The following is a 22,412-nucleotide window of genomic DNA, read 5'->3' on the forward strand; positions in this document are numbered from 1 at the left end:
ACATAACTGCACAATAGAGAAGAGCAGAGTTGTGTAAAACTGGTATAAAGTATATTGAACAGAAGTTGGCAAGGTGGGCATGGGGTGGGCACAGCTCCCTGGCATTATGGGCAAACCTCTGTCACAGGCTAGAATTATAGAATATTTAAACAATAATGAATAAGCCCAATTATTACAATGATGTGATATGAAGCTAGCAATTTAATATTTTTTTTAGTTAAAAGTTCAATTATTAACTAGTTCTAATGTATGTTGCCACATGAAGAGTGTCAATGCCCAGTGAATGAATATTGGCAATAAAGGGTTTGCAATGAAATACAAGAATGGCTCCTGCTATAGATTAAAAGGAAAGGGGGTGGGGGAGTTACTATAATTAAAATAAAATTGGGAATATAGACATAAAAGCTCAGCAATCGTGATGACCATAAAGAATGCCAGAGAATAGAGGCGTTTCTGCAAAGGAGGATAGAGAAAGAAAGAGAGGGATTGAAGAAAGAAAAAAAAAAAAGGAAGAAGAAAGCATTTAGGGGAGGGAGTAATGAGGGGAGGGGGGATAGAGAGTAGCAGACTAATGTGCAGAGGCAGTCAGTGAATGAGAGACAGTGAGTGTGAGAGGAGGGACAGAGAATGTGTCAGTGTTACCAGGGACAACAGGAGAAGCACAGAATCTGAGGCAGGTAGTGGGCAGGGACACAAGGCACAGGGAAGGCACAGAATTCCACCCCAGAGCAGGGCCTGGGTGGCACACACATCTGCAGCCTCCAGCCTCTCCCCTCTGCCAGGGACTGGAGGGGGAAAGAGTGAAATCTGAGCTGCATTCACAGACAAAGAGGATCCTCCAGCGTGCAGAGCTCCAGCCAGCTCCCTGCTCTCCCCTGCTCACACAGCTCCTTGTCTGAAGGGAACAGAGCTCTCCAGGGGTGTTTGCTGGGGGAGATCCCAGAGACTGGGGGTGCAGGGGGGCAGGGTGAAGGGCCTCAGCCTCTGGAAGTGGAGGCTGCTACATGAATTAACCATTACGAAGGAGGCAACGATGGGGAAATCCAACAGCAAACTGAAGCCGGAGGTGGTGGAGGAGCTGACTAAGAAAACATACTGTAAGTCTGTCTGTGGGGAGGGGTGGTATGAGCATGGGGGTGCGGGGGATGATAATGTAAATGTCCAAGGGCTGGGGGTGGTGTGGGGGATGTGAGGATAGTGTCTCAGGGCTGCGTGGGGTATTATAAATGAGAGCTCAGGACTGGGGGAGGAGGGGGGAATGTAGGAATATAAGGCTCAGGGATGGGGGAAATGTCATGTTAGAGGGTTTAAACCTAAATGGTATAATGCCAGTGGGCTAAGGTATTGGGGTGGGGGGCGGGAATATTAGGTTCAAGTCTGGGGGGTATGTAGTGGCATAGAGCTCAGGTCTAGGGTGGGGGGTGAGATTAGAGGGGCTCAGGTCTGGGGGATGTAATGGTAGAGGGCTGAGCTGTGGGTGAGGATAGAGGGGCTTAGGTCTGGGGGGGGGGGGGGGGATGCAATGGTAGAGGGCTCAGGTGTGGGGGGTGAGGACAGATGGGCTCAGGTCTGGGGGGATATGAGGATAGAGGGGCTTAGGTCTGGGGGGTGGGGGATGTATTGGTAGAGGGCTCAGGTATGGGGAGGGTGAGCATAGAGAGGCTCAGGTATGGGGGGATATAAAGATAGAGGGGCTCAGCAGGTCTGGGGGGATGTCATGTCAGGGGGCTCAGGTGGGGTGGGGGTGTGAGGATAGCGAGCTCAGGTCTAGGGGGGATATGGGGATAAAGGGCTAAGGGAGGCAAGGGTGACAGTTGCCATGCATGTTGCAATCTCTCTCTTTCCTGAGATACAGACCTGAAGCTTCCATGCAGACTGGTAGCCATGGGTACGGTGATAGACAGGGTCAGTGTGTCAGCAAGGGAACGTAGCAGCCAGAGACAAAGGCTGCCCGAGCATGATAGGAGTCGATGACTGGCCAAGCATGCTGCATGCTGGTGGCGCATTATAGCTGGCACAGCTTGGGCGAGCTTGGTACTGTAGGTGTTGGCATAACGCTGATGAATCGTGATAGGTAATGATAAATGGCTGAGAATGATACGTGTTGCTTCGTTCGCTGTAAGATAACTTAATGGGTGTTGCAGTCACAACAACTCAATGCTAGAGTCTTGCTAAGGATATTGGGTGTTACAGTCCATGTTAGTGGGGAGCCAAAGGCTTGGGACCCTGAAAAGATGGCTGGGCATTATAGGTGCTGCAGTGTTAGCAGCTGAGTGCCATAGCATGTTAAGAATGATACAGCTGGCACAGTATGATGGGTGTTGTGTTGCTCAGTGCTTGCTGAGAGATGGGCATTGCATTCAGTCTAGCTAGCTAGGAGCCCACTGCAGACTCTCTTATCCATGGGATATAGATTCACATAGCTGATGTATGTGGTAAGTGGCATGCAATGTGAATATATAAATCACTATGTCATCATATGTAAAGCTCTGCTCTGCAATATCTGCCATCTGTTGTTGAGGCATTTGGTTGTGGCATTTAACCATTTAAGCTCTGGAATTTCCTGTATAATTATCTCCAAAGAAAATTCAGCAGTGAGTGGACTGTTGGAATGAGTAGTGCAACAGTTAGGCTGGCTGAGAATCATGGGAGTCTGCATAAGCAGCCATGAAGACAGCAGTGGACTATCCCCAATATATGATTAGAGACTAAGAGTAATTAGCCAAATATTACACAAAATAGCTAATTAGTGTTTGTGGCTCACAAAGATTAGGTCCAAAGAGTGTTTCATTTTACACATTAATCCAGCTAAACCCCCAGAGGGCAATGCTCCTAATATGTCTCACACTTAGTGTATTTGGAGATTAGATATACTAGGCTGGGGTTTGCTCACAAACGGCTAATTTACTAACGTGCGTATTGCGTTGCATTTTAAAACAAATTTAAAAAAAAGTGGGCCTAAACTACTACACTGGAAAAATTCTTCAACTCAGCTCTGTTCCTAACCTTTGCCTAAATTCAGTAGCAAATTTACTTTTCAATTTCGCCACCATTCACAGCTTAGTAAATATCCCCCTATGGATTCCCATTATTAACTGTATACAAAGCATTGTCGCCCACCACCTGGCCGCAGAATAGTTAATTGATTAATGTATACGGTACTTCCCATACACAGCTGGTCAAAGGCTGTTCCCAGTCACACGCCAGTTACAAGATCTGCAGCCGTCCTGTATTCCGCCTTACTGAGGCCTAGTTTAGGAGTTGCAATATGAGGTTTCAGCAATCCCATGCAACGTAAAACAGTCATAATATAATCTCTGTATCAACCTTTCCTGCTAGGCTTATACGTTTATTATGGGCTCCTCTGTTAGCCAAGTCAAAATTTACAGAAGGGCATTTCATTTAATTCATAATAATAAATCCTGTGATTCCCCCTATATTCAACGGTATGAATGCAGTAGCAGGATATATTAGTTAAAGATGCATCAAATGCTTCCAAGAGCTAAGTTTTAAGGAATTCAGCATCACTGGTCTGGTAGTATCATCACTAAGTGGTCTTGTGAGGATAGCACACAATAACTCTGTCCCAAGTATGTCTTGGTGCGTACTAGTCTACGCAGTGAACTAATACATTGTGCCATCAAAGAGCACTCTTAAAGGACCACTTTAGGCACCCAGACCACTTCAGCTCAATTAAGTGGTCTGGGTGCCAGGTCCATCTAGGGTTAACCCTGCAGCTGTAAACATAGCAGTTTCAGAGAAACTGCTATGTTTATTATAGGGTTAATCCAGCCTCTAGTGGCTTCTCACAACTCTTGCCGCGCATGCGCATTCAGCGCTGATGTCGGAAGAGGGAGGAGAGTTTAACCCCTTCCTCCCCCTTCAGCCCGGCGATAGTGGGACCCTGAGGGTGGGGGGGACCTAAAGACCCTGTAGTGCCAGGAAAACTAGTGTATTTTCCTGGCACTATAGTGGTCCTTTAATGGTTTAAAATAAATAAACTGAACTATCAGAGTCTGTACAGATGTTTAAACAGCAACTAGATGCATACTTGCAAAAACAGAATATTCAATGATATTTTTCAACTGTAGGTAATAGCTTCTTGCTATCTAACTGCCTTTCTGGGGTCAAGAAGGATTTTTTTTTTCTAGTTTGTTGCAAAATTGGAAGTGCTTCAAACTGTGTTTTTTGCCTTCTTTTTGATCAACAGCAAAAACAAAATGTGAGGAAGGCTGATCTTGATGGACACATGTCTCTTTTCAGCCTATGTAACTATGAAGGCCGGGAGAGGCATAGATAGATGCCTTCTTTTCCAGTACCTATGATTGGTAGAAGGCTATTTTTTATGTGATGTTTATAAATTCTTCATTCTTTGTGGCAGGGCTTGAAAGTGCTGACCAGCAATAGATGGGCATTCCAATGCTCCTGACGTGAGGTCAGTTATTATAAGGATATGTTAGGACACTATTTATTGATTCCAGTTTATACTGAGATCGGAGGCAAATCTGATTCGTGTATACTTGGTTGGTAGGTGCTGTTTCCGTATGTGCTGAATATTGATAGTTAATTTATCAGGGTTAGAATCTCCAAGGAACTGTGGAAATCATTGGCTAATTGATTTATCACAGTGAGCACATGAATGCTGCATACTTCCGGATGGCAATGTTAGCTTCTGCCTGACAGAATAGAGAATTTAGAAGCGTTCTAAAACAGAATATTGATCATTGGCATATTTGATCCTAAGCAATCTCCAATATTTGTTTTATTTCTACATCAATACAATGAACAAGATTTTTGTTTCAATGCCTTCAAGAGGGCAAACTACCAGCTGTTTCTCAAGTGTTCAAATATTGGTGTCCTGACCACCTCCTCAAGAAGACTTTACCTGCTGGGGTTTTCAACTTCAAAGCTCACCATTCAATGTCACCCGCTAGCCGTTGATTACACTCGTTACAAGGAAAAGGTAAAACACGTCCCAATTTATGGCTGCCGTCAGCGTAATAATTGTTAAAAACTGTAATTTTACTGCCAAGACGAATCTGCATCCCTTCAACATGACTAAAGATGTTCCAAACCTCATCCGTGGCGGAAAAACAAACACTTGTGAAGTTGTTTTTGATGTCCCTTAAACTCACTCTACATAATACTAATTTGGTGTATCAGCAAATCTATCTCTTTTCATATAATTTATAATCTATATCTTTAAAAAAAAAAAAAATTAAACTTCTTGGATAATTAGCTTTTATTTTCAGGCCTGAGTTCTCATTTGCCGCACTGAAAGGTTTAAATTACGCTAGATAGAGAGAGGGGTCCTGTAACAAGCATTTTGGGCTCTAATCCAATTAAATTTTTTTTAAATTGTTTGCAATTGACTTTCCTTTGATGCTGTTTCTAGCTGATGCTATTTAGCACCCAGAGGAATCTCTGCTCGCTGATAAAACTGTTATGGTGCAATCATTTTTTTTCTGTGAATGAATGCACTTAAACATTTTACTGCTTGCCGTAATTAAACTCTCTAATTTTACAGGATAAGTAGAAAAAACTTACTACCGTCTTAACGGCAACATTTAAATTCCCTCCTTCTATTATCTAGCACACTTTATATAAAATACTTTATCCCTTGGTCTTACACTTACCAGCTTCAAATCATCTTCTGGAACATCTTCCCTCCGAACGTCTATAAATGTCATGTAATCTAACTTGCCAGCGGTTCATGTGATGAATGCTCTTTTCATTGTCTGATAAGCTGTGACCTCCAATGTTGTGATGATAATGTGGCTGAATTTGTTTATTTTACCAGATTTACCTATAAAATATTGATATTGCAAGACTACACATTTTCCCTGCTAACAATGGTAGAAACTTCAGACAAAGAGGCACCAAAAGCTGGCTTAGTGCCATGGGAGTAGTTTAGAACCTCTGCAGTACTAAGTTTAGCCATCCCTGGGGAAGGTTAACCCACCGCACTCGGCCTATTACTACAGTTCCGGTTGTACTTATTTGATATTGGTAATAAGGAAGTGTTAGTTCTGGCATTTTTGATGTGGCTCGAGAGAGGCTGGGCTTTAAGTGCTCAGAAAGGCCTGTTCTTTGATTTAAAAAACAAACAAACAAAAAAAAAAAACAGGTCCAGAACTGTCATCAAATGTATCCTTTTTTTGGGGTTAGCTGCCGGCCTTTTCACTTCCTCTAGTTAGATATTTACAGTGCTGATCCTTTCTTCTCATTTCCAGAACTGTGACAAAAACCTGTGATAGTGCCTCTTTGAACCATAACCACTACAGTGAGGTAAAGTGGCAATGGAGTTTGGAATGTCCCTTTAATAACTGAGAACAGTCTATGGCTATGCCATCACAGCAATGTGTTCTTCCTAGATCCTATTCTAGAATTAAATGGCCCACTCAATTAATATCCGCATGGAACGACCACACTTAAATTAACATTACATGCTGATCTGTTAGGTGTGTTAGGTCCCAGACTGATGGCAAACATACCAGCTGGACCTTAAGGGGTTATACTTTGAGGATTCAGCATTTTACCCTGGAGTTCCAATGTACCAGTGAATCCGGCATGCTTGTTAAACCTTCTGTCATATTACCAGAATTTGCGAGATCGCAGGTTATTAGATCGTTACATAGCTGTTCAGACTAAGTGCTTAATGTAATACTTTAAGAAGATAACCCTTTGCTTTGAGAGATGATCTCCAATTCAGAATACTACTTGGTTACTCATTAAAAGAACGGGCATTTTTCATAATATTTCCAATGAGCTAAATCCTGATTCCATTCTCCAGACGCACTTTGCATTTCGTGTCTGTAAAATGTCAATGGGTTTTATTCTCTAGAACTGGCAGGGGCATTGTAAACTTTAGACCAAAATAGCCAAACTGGAAAAATAGCTGAGTTGGATTTGCAGTCCGCTTGTCAATTCTTCACAAATTTTATTTTAGTGAAAAAACTAAATGAGAACCATGGTTGGAATGACCTGTTACCTATAATCGTTAAACAGTTACTCCAGCGACCAAAAAAGTTGATGGTTAGATCAGTGGTTACCAAACCAGTCCTCAAGGCTGGTCCTTAATGATTACCCAGTTGTCTCTAAGGGGTTTTATTTTTTTTATAAAAACACCTTGGACACAACTGGCTAATCCCTAAATCCTGGACTGGTTTGGGAACCACTGGGTTAAAGTAATCCTTCTTAGCCTGGTCCACGCCCCAAACTTGGGAGAAGAAAATTGCTAAAACTTACCTCTATTCCAGCGCTGAGTCCAAGTTCTCCCTGCAGCTTAATCCTCCATAGCTGACATCACAGGGAAGGTGGGCTGAGGGGATGCTGGCAAAATTTGCAGTGAATTGATATTAGCCCGTCTAGAACTCTAGTTCTGGGATCGATAATGGGATCGATAATGGCGCCCTAAGACGCTGCCGGAGGTGGAGTTCCGCTTCTGGCAGCAGGGGGAGGTTAATTTCCATATGTTCAGCATTTCAACGCAAAACACTGAACACACAGACTCCAGGCACAATGACCGATCCAAATCACTTAAGTGGTCATGGTACTTGGAGTTAATCTTTCATGAAATAGTTTGGTAAGCCAGGATTTGGATTTCCAGATGGGATTCCTTAGCTGCCAGGTTTAGAAATAGACATTCGGCTTTCTAGAAGGAAATGGATCCAGAGAGAAATACAGCCTGTAAAGGCACTGTCCCGTGTTCTCTTGTGATAAATGAAAAACTATTGCCAAGAGGATCTGGGAAATGTATTTGTATATGCATGGAGGTTTATTCACTAAACAGCAAACTGCGGTGATTGGAAAACTGAATTGCAAAATTCTTACTAAAATGGGAACTTGCCGTCATTTTAGTTCTAGATTTTCCTTGTGGTTGGGATAAGTCTGATATGCAAATAGTCATACACAAATTAAATGTGTTAAGATGGTAATAGTACAATAAACATTAATATACATCATTTTTAGTAATATATATCGTAAAATTAAATACTGTGTATTTTGTTTATATATAAATAAGAATAAAATATATACATATAAAGATGGGACTCACTGTTTTAATAAATGGAACTGTAAAAAAATAGAGCAAATTAGGAGAGGGGATAGAGTAATTATCTAACCCGTATTAATAAACCACTCGCCTACCTATGCAGGTACATATCTGTAAAAATAAAAATTTGGTCCAGAGTATATGTAAACCAAAGTATGCGCTTTTAGTTAGTCTGATAAAATCAGCAAGATATATTGGGAAAGGTCTCTAATTTATAGTCAAAATTGGGGGGGAGGGGGGGAAGTTCTCATCTCATTTTGGAAATAGAAACATAGATTGTGACGGCAGATAAGAACCATTCGGCCCATCTAATCTGTCAATTTTTTTTAAATACTTATATAAGTCCCTGACCTTATCTTAAGTCTAGGATAGCCTTATGCCTATCCCACGCATGCTTAAACTCCCTCATTGTGTTAACCTCTACCACTTCAGCTGGACAGCTATTCCATGCATCCACTACCCTCTCAGTAAAGTAATACTTATTTTTAAACCTTTGCCCCTCTAATTAAAGACTATGTCCTCTTGTTGTGGTCGTTTTTCTTCTTTTAAATATAGTCCCCTCCTTTACTGTGTTGATTCCCTTTATGTATTTAAATGTTTCTGTCATATCCCCCCTGTCTCGTCTTTCCTCCAAGCTAAATTTGCAAACACCTTGTTAATTCTCCCCAATTTCCAGTTTTCTAAAAAAAAAAGTCTGAACAATATTGTCACCCTGGCTGTGAATAGGACAGAAGGAATCGGTCCTCAGGGGGAAATTAGGACAGGATGCCTCTGCAGGCTTTAGACGGAATTTAGAGGTGTTACTGATTGGGCTGTTAACATTATATCATAGTTGTTTAAGCGAGAAAGAATAAGGTATAAGACTGGCTTTACTTGGAGACAGGTGGCCATCCCGATACACAAACAGTGAGACGTCTGTCTCGCCTCAGGTTTACAAAAAGACACAAACCTAATGGGATGACTGCTCCCTAAAGATTTCCACTTCAATGAATACCTTGTCAATTATAAGGCTGTCATTTTCACACCGTTGGCTTATTAGTGGCAATAAAAGAGCAGGAAACTCCAAGGGGCTTATTTACTCAACAGTGCAGTGTAATTAATTAAAAAGTCAATTAGCAAAACTAAAAACATTGAAGTTATTTGCTAAATCAAGGTAATGCAATCAAATTTGATGAAAACTATATTTTAGTTAATTTTTTTTTTTGCTATTTTGACCTAGATTTGGCAAATGCAGTGTTTAAAACTTCAATGATAATTAATTTAGACTTTAATAAATAATTTTAGACTTTTTTTTCTTTTTAGCCGTTTTTGAAAACTATGTGTTTTGCTTCGTCCTATGCTAGAGAATTATTCCCAGTATTCATCACTGGCTGCTGGAAAGAAAAAGGTTAATGTTATTAATTATAGTCGCAGTGGTAATTTTGACATCTTTGCCATGTAGTACAGAGCGTGTTTTCCTTTGTGCTGCAAAAGATGCGCAAGGCAGCAGATCCCCCTCCTTCGGAGGCATGTGTGCGTGGGCATTAAGTTTGCCGTTCTGGTTCTTTGCGAGTCGTACTATGGAACATGGATTTGGCTAAGCTCTCATGATATCAGGGTATCAAATTGAGAGGCTGCCGGAAGGGCTATGGGTACATGGCATCAAGTGGTTTTAAGTGTATGTGTGTATAGAGAGAGATGCATTGCACTGGAAAAGTAATAATTTTTATTCTTTCAATTTGGCTAATTTGTCTACAAAGTTGTAATTCCTTCTCAACCACTGAAATTATCTGTATTACTAACACTATAGTTGCTCTGTCCCTAGTTATATTCACTCCATGCCTCGCTTGTCATAAAATGTATTTATATATTTTTTAAAAAGGCTTCGCTAGCTGCGGTTTTCCACAGAGATAGTGCTTTCTCCTGCATGGAGATCATTGCAAAAATAGAGGAAAATTTTCTTCTTCTAATGGACAAGTTAACATTGATTGTCTATTAAACACTTCTCTTCTTTTCAGAATGTTTCGAACTCATTTTTATTATTATAATTGCCATTTATATAGCGCCAACAGATTCCGAAGCGCTTTACAATATTATAAGAGGGTGGATTTAACTATAAATATGACAATTACGAGAAAACTTACAGGAACGATAGGTTGAAGAGGGCCCTGCTCAAACCAGCTTACACTCATAGCTCAGTTATAATGCTACCTGATAAAGGTTAAAGGGACCCTATAGGCACCCAGACCGATTTGTCTCATTAAAGTGGTCTGGGTGTACTGTCCTTTTCCCCTTAACCATGCAGTGTAAAACATTGCAGTTTTAGAGAAACGGCAATGTTTACATTGCAGGGTTTAGACTGCCTCTAGGGGTTGTCTTCCAGACAGCCACTCAAAACGCTTCCTGCTGTTTCAGTGAAATGACGCTGGATGTCATCACGTTCTGCATTAGGAGGACCTCCAGCGTCTTGAAAAACCCCATAGGAAAGCATTTGAGCAATGGGAAATCCCTAATGCACGTTTCCAGATTGGCAAGACGTCTGCGGACCTAAGGGACATTGGCGCTGGAATCAGGTAAGAGTTTTAACTGTTTATTTGCCTGTGGGGCAGATGGACACTGTGGTGTTTTTGTATTCCTAACACTATATTGTTCCTTTAATTACAGGGTGTTATTCACTTATACCCAACAGCAATGGATTAACCTCTTTCCGTCCTCTTCTTTCCCTCGACTCCGCCTTTCCGTTGTTAGTCTTAGTGTTAGACTGCCTTGTTAGGTGTATGTTCACTTACAAAAATGTGAAAATGTGACATGCCATAATATATTACAACTGTACACTTGTGTGTTGGTTTTCAAATAAAGAATTAATTTTAATTACTTATGTTCTTATTTACCGTCTTTCAGTCTCAGCGCTGCTAGCTATTACCTTCTCTGTTGACATCATCAACGAGGCGTCACTTCCTCTGTCTCTGGTCCAATCCAATGCTCCCCATAGAGCAGCGGTTCCCATACTTTGTGCCCTGCGCCCCAGGGGTGCCGCGGAATTTTCTCCGGGGTAACATAACTGCTGAACAGCGGCCCGGTCGGGTGCCGCGGTCCTTTTAACACCACGACTAGGCCCCTGTAATGTTGGCCAGCTGGAAGGAAGTGACTTTCAAAGAGACCGTGCAGGAGGGAGAGGACGCAAGCCGCAGCACGGGGGGAGAGGAGCATTTCAGGAGCTTCTCCAGAAAAGGCAGTGTTTGCATGAAAATGCCTGCATATAATGATTATACTCACCAGAACAACTACATTAAGCTGTAGTTGTTCTGATGATTATAGTGTCCCTTTAAATTAATTTCGCAGATATGAGCTTAAGAGTGTCTGCAACTGTGTTTAGGGTGTTAGAATCCACCACGATGTTTGGGGCTGAGTGACTCTAAAGAGCTGAGCTATGCTTTGCCATTCCAGTGGAATGCCCCTAGGGCTAATCACGAGAAATTCCAGGTATAATTATAGTCTGTATTGGCCACACAAATTGAATTAACTCTCAACGTGCTGTACCACCCCCACTCATACTGCTCTGCTTTATGTTACTTTCATTCCACTAGTGAGGGCTATTTACTAAACCGGGAATAATGGAACCTTAACAGGGGAATAGCAAACAGGTAAAATCAGCCAAGTGGGAATAAGGTGTTTTTGACAATTTTTCCGTTTTTGTTTTTTTCAAAATGTGCAATTCAGTTCTCTTGGGAATCAGCGCACTATTCTGGAAGGTGGGATAGAGAATATATGTATTTATTAGATATCATGGTTTATTAATTAATTAAAGGGATACTAAAGCAACTAAAGGCATTAAAACAACACAAGCATGAATTCCTGACCCTATAGTGTTAAAAACATCTAGCCCCCCTGGCTCCCTCTACCCCAACCTTAATATAGTTAAACTTACCTTTATTCCGGTTTGCTGGTACTGGCACTGCCCCTAATCTGCCTGCATGGCTGACATCCTTATAAGTGGTGTTACAAGCCAATCACAATGCTTTATCGTAGGAAAGCATTGGATTTGCTAAGATTGCCATGGAGGCAGATCAGGGGCAGTGCCAATACAAGCCAAACACAGCCCTGGCCAATCAGCATCTCCTTATAGAAATGTGTTAAATCAATGCATCTCTATGAGGAAAGTTCAGTGTCTCCATGCAGAAGGTGGAGACACTGAATGACAGACTGCGCACTAGGCAGCAATGTCACAGGAAGCACCTCTAGTAGCCACTTAAGGAGTGGCCAGTGGAGGTATACCTAGGCTGTAATGTAAACGGTGCATTCTCTCTGAAAATACAGTGTTTACTGCAAAAAGCCTGAAGGGAATGATTCTACTCACCAGAACAAATACAGAAGCTGTAGTTGTTCTGGTGACTATAGTGTCCCTTTAATGAAGCACTTTTAGTGTCTAGATCATGCTTGTGTAGTCTCACTGCTCAGTTATCTGCCATTTAGGATTTTGTTTCTGTTTATGCAGCCCTAGCCACACCTCCCCTGGCTGTGACTCACACAGCTTGCATTAAAAATGGTTTCATTTTCATTCAGATGCTAACTTGCTTTAGAAGTGTATTTCCAGCTCTGTAAATTTAACTTTAATCACACACAGGATGCTCCTGCATCATCTAGAAGGCTTTTGACAGAGCAGAAGATGAAAAATTCTAAATTAAACAGACTGTGCAATAAAGGAAGTTTAAACATTAGACCTCTCTGTACAGGAAGTGTTTGGGAAAGCTGTGCAAGTTGCTTGCAAGAAGGTGTGCCTAGGGCTGCATAAACAAAGTAATGTAACAACTAAATGAGTAATGACACTACAGGGGCCCCCTCCCCCTTGTTAGTCTCTGTTTTGTCATTGTTCCATAATCTGTGTGCTGGCTGTGTGTAACGAATGTGTATTTGGTTTATGCTGGCTGTACATAATGTGTGTGTGCCCGGCGTTCAGAGCTACGTATCTCAGACATAGGAATTGCACACGTATATCAGACAATCTTGAAATAATGCTTTGCAGGAATTGTCTGGGAAAACGCAAATTTTAGTCAAATATAGAAATGGAAAAGCACAGATATCAGTCTGCTTCAGGGGTGTCCAATCTTGGCCCCCTAACTATTGCGGGACTTCAACTTAAACTCTCAGCATTACTATTGGCTGGCATGGACCTTTGGGGATTGTAGTGCTAAATCCTCCTATTTCACAGCTTCAAGTAGTTCGGTGGGACAATTGTCATATTTTCCCATGTTTTTTCTCTGGTGGCCATCTTCTGGGAAGGGATCAATAGCAGAGAGAGACAGGATATCATTAAAGGGACACTCCAGCGCCCAAATAAATAAAAATAACTATTCGGTGGATATACCCACAACAAAAACATGCATGCATTTAATTATGCATTTTTACATTGAGGGGTTATCTAGAAACAGCGTGTAAAATCGGCAGACTTTGTTAGCCCTCCTCTTCTAACCCCGCCCAGACTTGTGGCTGTGCTTTCACAAACTTCTCAATGCAGCTCAATGAGACGTTGCTGCAGGGAAGGTGCTCTAGGTAATTGCTGCCTTTTGAGTTTAGCTCCACTGAGCTAAGCAACCAGGAAGTAACAGGACCGGTTACTGATTGACAGCACTAGAGGGAAAGGGGGTATAACTCGGTTAATTTGTAATGTGCAATTTTCTCTTGAAATCTGTACTTTTTGGTAAAATTAACACACTCTTCACAAATAGAGCACTTCAGCTAGCTGATTTCTGGAGTGTCCCTTTAAACAATACTTTTGAAGGCTGATTTTGCCAATTGGAGATTGGTTAAGCGGTGTTTTGCAAAAAGGAAGTTATGGTCGGCTAGCCTCAAAGGGCTTCTTGTCATCCAGGTGCGCATGCACACCATGTGATATGGCTATTTCGCAGATGCAAGCTTCACTACCACACTGCCCTCCTACTATCATGGCTTCATACTTGGTAGTATTCATGGATATACCTTTTAATTAGTAGGGTAATAGCTTCTTCATCAAGGAGATATCTGACTGCCATTCTGGGGTCAAGAAGGATTTTTTCCCCTTATTTTCTTGCAAAATTGGAAGCGCTTCAGACTGTGTTTTTTGCCTTCTTTTGGATCAACAGCAAAAACAAATGTGAGGAAGGCTGAACTTGATGGACGCAAGTCTCTTTTCAGCTATGTAGCTATGTAAGTATTGGAAAGTATACACTGCTCGTGCAAATGGACCCACACCATTGTTAAGAAGCACATGGGGAGTTATATATTTTGTCTATAGAGTCTATAGAATCTGTAGTTTGCACCAATGTAGCCTGCCATGTATTATACCCTAATTGGATCTACATTGAGTTTACTTATCTGTTTTGTTTCTCCTTGGATATAAGCTAGCATTACTTGTCACTTTTACTGTTGGTAAATCTGTTTTTTAATGTGGGGCATAATTTGTATCTCGTCTGTATCAATGCTGCAGTGCAACAAGGCAAAAAAGTGTCAATCATTAGAAATGTGGGTTTCATGAATATGTTTTAAACTAGAGGTAGTTTCTCTAATGTCTACCTAACACCAGATTGTTCCCTCTAAAGCTGGCATGCATCCCAGTGTTGAAACAGTTAAATGACCACTAACATCTCCCAGGCCACTGTGATTTTTTATTTTTTTGCGCTAGCCAAAGTTGTGAGTTTTTTTCAATGCACCGCAGTTACTATTCTTTAAGTGTCCCTTTAAGTTATCTGACAACATTGGAACCTTTTTAACCACGAACTATCAGTATACGTTCTAAGCTCTTTCTTTTAGAACCAGAGATTAATTTGAATCCTTGCACCAAAAAGAGGACTTAATGAACAATTGCTTTTCTTAGAGACGTTGAAAGCCTTTTATTATGGTATATCATTAGGGGAGTGGGCTCCCTCGTCTCTGTACTATAAGTGCTTTAAAATCACTTAGAAGGCTTAAGTTAACTTATATTTTAATGCCTTGTATAATTTTTGGAGTTTATGTATGTGCTTAAAATTTCTAGTTAGCCATCTTCAGGCCAGAAACTGTCTTAAAGCAGCACTGTCGGCAAAAATAACCATTATCTAATCTGGTTCTATATAGCCCCATGTGCCTGTACTTTTAAGTTGACAATGTCGTATTTCAGTTGCCAATCAGATTTTACCCATAATTCATCAGTAACATCAATCTTACAGAAGGGTAAACTGCAGACATCATGGACAGGTAAAAAACAATATGGCTGCGCCCAGGTATTTATATCGGTACAAGAAAGAAAAGTTAATAGTTATAAGTAGTATCTAGGGAGGGAGTATAATCATTAGGATACAGGGCACATATGGAAAATTAAAATACAATTACAAAATTGAGGGGGCTGCTTGACCCCTCTCAGCCAGTCTTTGACCTCTAATTGTTACTTTTTACAGTAATTTCATTCATGAAAAGACTCCATTTATGTTGCTTCATTCAGACGGTAGAGGCTCTCTCATAGAAAACTATCTGGGAGCCTGCATTAATAAGGAACAAGGTGCAGGGACACGGGGGCCTCCTTCCTCCATAACATACGCAGTAGATGATTACCATGCTTGGAATGTCCTTTTAAAGGAGAACGTGTCCCTGTTTCCAACATGCACATTGTACTGTGTAGTGGAATGTAGTAATTCGGTTATTTGATGAGCTATGACAGTGTGAGTGACAGTTGCGTTTTCACCTCCCCTAAGCGGTATTTTTTGACTGGGTCAGGACTCAGGAGAGGTTAATCAGCAGTCTTCTAGCCTCCTTGAAAGGTGTTTCCTTGTGTCGTTTTTCATGGTCTGTGACCGTGGGTCTGGTAATTCTGTAATGGTGGTTTTATTCCAACATCTAGGCTGAGATACGCTTTTAGAACGTTACCACCTAATTATCACTTTGTATTGTCTTTTTTTCACCTAGAGGTGTAGTCCCACTTAATTGCGGATCTGTGAACACATCTGAGATGAAAATATCCATTCTTCTACCACTTAAAAATCCATTATTTTGCCACCTTTTGTGTTTCATAATGAAAATGTGTTTTAATAACTTAAGATAAAATTCACTCTTAAGGACTCTTTCACTTTTACCTTTTTTTTGTTAATTTCTTTTTTACTTTCATTACATTTTTTATTCTGTTTTGCCTATAAAGTAGCTTTTAAATAAACGTAGAGTGCTGGGACCTATGAGATATATATAGCACTTGCATATATAATAATATTTGTACGTTTTGCCAATGGTTCTGATATGGTTCTGGCAGGAACCTCAAGTTGTTAAGGCTTAAAGAGTTGCTGAACAATTTTTAATTTCTATATTTTTTCCTTGATATTTGTAGATAGTGACATACGAGTGATTTATGACAGCATAATAATAGAACCACACATTTCGAAAAGAAAAGACAGATAAGACTAATAACAATCATGCAATATTGTCGCTTAGAGACGAGAGATCTTATCCAAGTCACTGCACATCCACAGAACTAATAAGAAGTAAATATAGGTGAAAAAGTAGTGCAGTGCAAGTTAAGTCCTCATAATATAAAAAGGATAGTAAATGGAACTCAGTCCCCAGTCTGCACCATGACATATAGCCCCTTTCATCTAATGCTCAAATGTAAAAACACCCATAGCCCATTACAGTGCTCTGGGTTAAAGGAACACTCCAAGCACCTTAACCACTACAGTATTTTAAAATAGTTTGGCTTCTTACCTGGGGTCCGCTGGGTGTCGCTCTCTGGTCCACTACCTCAGCCATAGTACTGAAGCTCCTGCTTTGGAGTTTCCATTAGCTCTCCTGAGCTAAGCCCTGTAGTGCAAGATAGCTCATTGGCTGAGAGAGTCAGCTGATTGCTCTGAGACAAAGGGCTAATCCATGCACCGCTTGACTTGGCTCAGACAGAGAACTGGTGGCTCTTCTGTACCTGTAGTGGACCCCAGATTCGATATCAAATTGTACTTAAACCGTGTGACTACTTAGAATGGGAGGGGTTCAAGGGTATTCCTCACACCATAACCACTTGGAATGTTACTTTAACAGTCAAGTCAGGATCTTCTCCTGAGGCAGTCACTATGAGGACGTAAATGTCTGGTTGGGGGTAATACCCATTTAGGTGGGTACGGTTGGGGTATGTTGGCTCTGTGCACATCTAAGAATAATAGTGCATTGCTTTGCTTTTTGTTTTACATTTTCTTTTATAAATAGACTCAAAAGCAAAATAATTATTTACATCTACACTGTAGATAGAATGTATTTTTGAAACAGACACTAGGTTGGAAATGTCCCCCATTTTTTTTTATGCAAAAAATAAAATTCAAAACCTCTAACGTTCTTGTAGCTACTGCACTTGTGCAGGTAAGTTCAGCAGCAGCAAACTATAACCAGACCAGGAAGAGGCTCCACCAATCAGTAGCCTTCCATTTTAATCAATGTGATTTTTGGAAATTGTTGCAGTTATAATAAGCAACAGTGTAAATGGAAAACAGAAACATGGGATCTTATACCAAAACTCACACAAATAAGTATAGATTGCAATGGCGCTTAAAGAGTCCCCTCGAAATATATACATTGTATTCTATGCAGAGAGACCCCAGGCTTCATTGTGAGGTTTCACTGTCACTTGCAGACGCTCAATCCTACCTGCCAAAAATGTAATTTTTTTGTAAGAAATTGACAAAACTCTCTTTCTTCTGCAGAAGCAGAGAATGTCACTATGTGATCACTGATTCACCATCAGTCACAGCGACCTTTCTGGTGTGCACGCTGATGCCCCAGTCTAATTAGCTATCAGACAGAGGTTAGAGTCAGGACAAGTATGTCATAAGGACATGTATGGATTTTACACTCCTCATGGACTTACAGGATATTAGCTAATCTCTCAAAGGAGCTACTGTTAAGATAACATATATTCATTGCCACCTGAAGGCTATTTTAATAAACATTACAGGGATATTACATAAAAAGCTTTAAAAAATTGCAGCTAATCTAATTCTGTTCCAGTGGAGACATCTTAAAGGACCACTCTAGGCACCCAGACCACTTCAGCTTAATAAAGTGGTCTGGGTGCCAGGTCCAGCTAGGGTTAACTAATTGTTTTATAAACATAGCAGTTTCAGAGAAACTGCTATGTTTATCAATTAGTTAAGCCTTCCCCTATTTCCTCTAGTGGCTGTCTCACTGACAGCCGCTAGAGGCACTTGCGTGATTCTCACTGTGAAAATCACAGTGAGAGCACGCAACCGTCCATAGGAAAGCATTATGAATGCTTTCCTATGTGACCGGCTGAATGCGCGCGCAGCTCTTGCCGCGCGTGCGCATTCAGCCGACGGGGAGGAACGGAGGCGGAGAGGAGGAGGAGAGCTCCCCGCCCAGCGCTGGAAAAAGGTAAGTTTTACCCCTTTTCCCCTTTCCAGAGCCGGGCGGGAGGGGGTCCCTGAGGGTGGGGGCACCCTCAGGGCACTCTAGTGCCAGGAAAACGAGTATGCTTTCCTGGCACTAGAGTGGTCCTTTAACCCCTTAAGGACCAAACTTCTGGAATAAAAGGGAATCATGACATGTCACGTGTCCTTAAGGGGTTAATCCAGCCAGTCCTGGTCATCTCAGTATGATTGTTTTGTATTGTTAACAAAAGGAATGAGACCTTCTGTAAGTGAATGAAAGAGGTAGATTCGCTGCCGGTGATTCCTTATTCGGGCACTAGGAGTTGTAGTTATAGCACAAAATGTTTTTACAAAAAAAAATACACATCTAGTTATTTTATTTATGATTTGCTGTCAGATTAATTCCTGCGCATTTGGAACCTTGAGTGTCTCTTAACTTACAGTGTTTTTTCATCTAATTGCCAAAATAGCCAACACTAAGCAAAACTGATTTCGAGGATTTTTATTTTAGTTTTTGATAATGAATTGCAGTGATTTGGAAATGTACTTTAAATTTTCACACAATTCACTAAAATGTTCCTGTATATTACCCGTCTTCAAGCAGATATTATTATTATTATTTATAAAGCACCAACAAGTTCTGTAGCACTGTACAATGGGTGGACTAACAGACACGTATTTGTAACCAGACGAGTTGGACGCACAGGAACAGAGGGATTGAGGGCCCTGCTCGATGAGCTTACATGCTAGAGGGACTGGAGTACAGTCACACAACATGTAAGGGTAAGGGTAGAAAAGTATTCACTGAGGGCTTAGTGTCTTTTTTTGTGTTGACAGTTGCAGGAGAGGAATCGGGGTACGGGATATGTTGGACTCTTACTCCCTAATTTTCTTGGTTAAAGAGGTGTTAGCATGATATTCATTTTATAGTACCAAACACAATTTATTATTTGAGTGAATACGACTCTGCCCCGGCATCGGCCGCCGCATACCTGCCAACATTTCAAATGGACAAAGAGGGGCGCTTTCATTCTTGGGGGTAAAGTTTTAGCTAATGACAATAAAAAGAAATTAAACAAAAAAAGTTTTAGCTGTGTTATTAATAACAATTTAAGCAACTAAAATGTAGTTTAGATCAAGGACAATGTATCTTGTTTACACTGACTGACTTCTAAATACATTACTTGTCATTTTAAAGACACATTCCTGCGAGTAATATTGCCGTGGAGCTCTGTTATACAATCAAACGCACAAACAATATGGGGCTCCTAGAAAAGAAGGACATTGGGATAGAAAACAGAAAAAAAGGGATTTGGGCCCAAAGTAGGGACTGTCCCTCCTAAATAGTGAAACATGGGAGGTATGTATGAGTGCACCTACTTCAGTGACAAACAAACTTGCGTTATACTGGACAGCAGAGCATTATGGGAGGTGTAGTCCACCAGCTGGAGAGATATAAGATGTCTTCCCATCATCTAAACACCACTTAATACTCCATATGTGCATGTTTCCTATATATCCTGCCCACGTCTTTTGGGATTTAAAAAAACAAACATTTTTTTTAATGGAATGAGTAATGACCTTGGGACTGTGGACACACTTCCTGAGAGTATAGTACTCTGGGTCAAACCTTCATCATTTCCAAGAATCTATGTGGTTTGAGATAAAATGCTACTAGCATACGGCTGTGTATAGTCATTCATGGCATATCATAAAAAAAAAAAAAAAAAAAAAAACACACTTGGAAGCCTGTATGTATAAAATATATTACTTTAATGGTGGTAAGAGCAAGCTATTGAGAGTACGGCCCAGGAGACTAGTTTTTTTTTTGTTCTGGTGTCCATATTTCCCCACGAAACATTCCACAAGATGACCAAAGTATTCTTATATGTGCTATTAACTCTGCTGCATCGTCGCAAGGCATCCCTGCTCATTGAGGAGCACTTTTATAGTGCACATGAACAGCGGTGTCTTACTGGTCGGCAGGTTGGCGTATTAGCCCAGCAGATATGTGTGCTAGACTAAGCCGTCCTCTTTTTGGGGACTCCTCATCACTTTTCATCACTGGCAAATCCCCTCATCAGCAACACTCCCACCATTATGATTCTTAACCATTTCAATGTTATCTCCAAGATCTCTGGCAACCAGATCAGTTGTCCTGTACTTACACTATCACTAAAGCGACAATTGTTAGGAACTCAAGGTAAATTTCTAATGTAAGGCCATAATAGCCCAAACTGAAAAAGTCTGCAAATCAGCTCTGCTTGCAGTTTGACTACTTTGGTCTTAATTTGAAATTCTGTTTAATTCATTTTGAATTCCTGGCTAGCTTTACTAGTGAATAACTTGTGTCTTGAGTAGCAACACTAATCATCTACACAGCCATGAACAAGTTAGACCCTCTGAATCCTTCTAGAATTAGCTAAAACTTCCTCATTCTAGTCTAATCGTAATAAAACCAAACATTCATATAAACTTTTTTTTTTTAACATACAAGAACACGAGATGTAAAGGATCATGCTTACGTTAGCTTTTAGCCAAAGGTAGATCCCCAGATGTTGTAAAACTCCCATGATGCTTTGCATACCTTTGGAATGCTTTTAGAATGACAAAGCACCATGGAAACTGTAGTTTTAAAAGATCTGGGGATCTACCTTTTGGGCACCCTTGGTCTAAAGCAGGGCTGTCCAACCTGCGCCCCCCCCCCTGATGTTGCTGAACTACAACTCCCATGATTCCCTGGCTATCTGTTTCATTGAAAGAATCATGGGAGTTGTAGTTTGGCAACATCTGGGGGGCCGCAGTTTGGACAGGCCTGGTCTAAAGGCTATATTCCCTCACCAATACCCTTACGACAAAACAAATGCTGTGCTTAGACGGACATGGTATCATACATTAAATTCAGGCCAAAGTAGCCCAACTGGAAAAATAGCTTCCATTTTGACTATTTTGGCCTAAAAGTTGAAATCACCTCAACAAACACAATGCTCCCTAACCTTTCAAGTGGCCTTTGATGAGGCCTTAAGATTGAAGGAGACTCTGGGCAAGCAGCTGCTAAAGCTTGTTTATACATTAGCACAATCAGTGCCAGTCCTAAAATGTCGATGGTGACTGCATGGCCCAGCTAAGTGTATGCATTTACTGCCAGCTAAGATTGAGAGGTGGCTCGGGGGAATCTGTGGTAGCCGGCCCTTTTTACGCAGGGAATTAGAACAGTTTCTTGCAAATTGCTTTTGTGAAATTGCTTCTCCCCTCCCAAGGGACCACTCCACCCCCTCGTCAAGTTCACAGCCATCCTTCTCCTGTTTATTTTCTGGCTGCGAGAAGCATCTCCCATAATGTAAGAATTTGCTATCCAGACTGTCATTCCTGGCTTGCGTCTCTCACTCTCTCCCACCCCCTCTCGTGTTCAGTTCTCTGCGTATTTACCTTCCTCTGCTGCCTTATACATGAAAAGTCCAAATAAATGTCTTTATTTTTTCATATATCACAGAATGCTTTCTTGTTTAATTTATATATACATATATATATTTAATTCTTTATTTTTGCTTACTTGAGATAACATACGCATGTCAGCAATGCCACAACAGTATTTGCATACATTTTAAAAACAAGTATTCATTAACAGCTGTATGACATTCAGATGTAAAGCACACTTTTTTTTTTCGATGAAACCTGTTAAATACATGCTGGGTATTTACATCCGACATCAATCAATTGGTACGTTACGGCATTCTTAAAGCATATTAAACTGCTGCGCTTTGATATCAGGTTAACCCTAGATTATCTGTGATGTATCTGAAATCTAGCTGGCGGCTCGCTCATGTGCCAGTGTGTGTTTCAAAGGTTGATAACAGAGATGGCATTAGTGTGATGTATAAGTATTAAAGGTACAGTACATAGTTGAACATAGTGTGGAACAGGCTTAGGTACTGTTGTGCTGTGTAATGCTGGCTGGTAGTTTGAATGCATGTCTATTGGGTGTGTGACAAGATTTGTACGGTAAGCTATAC

General features: G+C 40.9%; 1 protein-coding gene across 1 annotated transcript in view; it reads left to right on the plus strand.

Annotated features, from left to right (window-relative positions):
• The first annotated feature begins 569 nt into the window (after positions 1 to 569).
• The window catches only part of NCS1 (neuronal calcium sensor 1), a 99,319-nt gene continuing 77,476 nt past the window's right edge, over positions 570 to 22,412 (plus strand). The window contains exon 1 of the mRNA XM_063432430.1: positions 570 to 1,097. Coding sequence (XP_063288500.1) covers positions 1,034 to 1,097 — 64 coding nt within the window. The 5' untranslated portion in view covers positions 570 to 1,033. The remainder of the gene's footprint in view (positions 1,098 to 22,412) is intronic.

This window comes from Pelobates fuscus, chromosome 9 (genome assembly GCF_036172605.1).
Source record: "Pelobates fuscus isolate aPelFus1 chromosome 9, aPelFus1.pri, whole genome shotgun sequence".
NCBI lineage: Eukaryota > Metazoa > Chordata > Amphibia > Anura > Pelobatidae > Pelobates > Pelobates fuscus.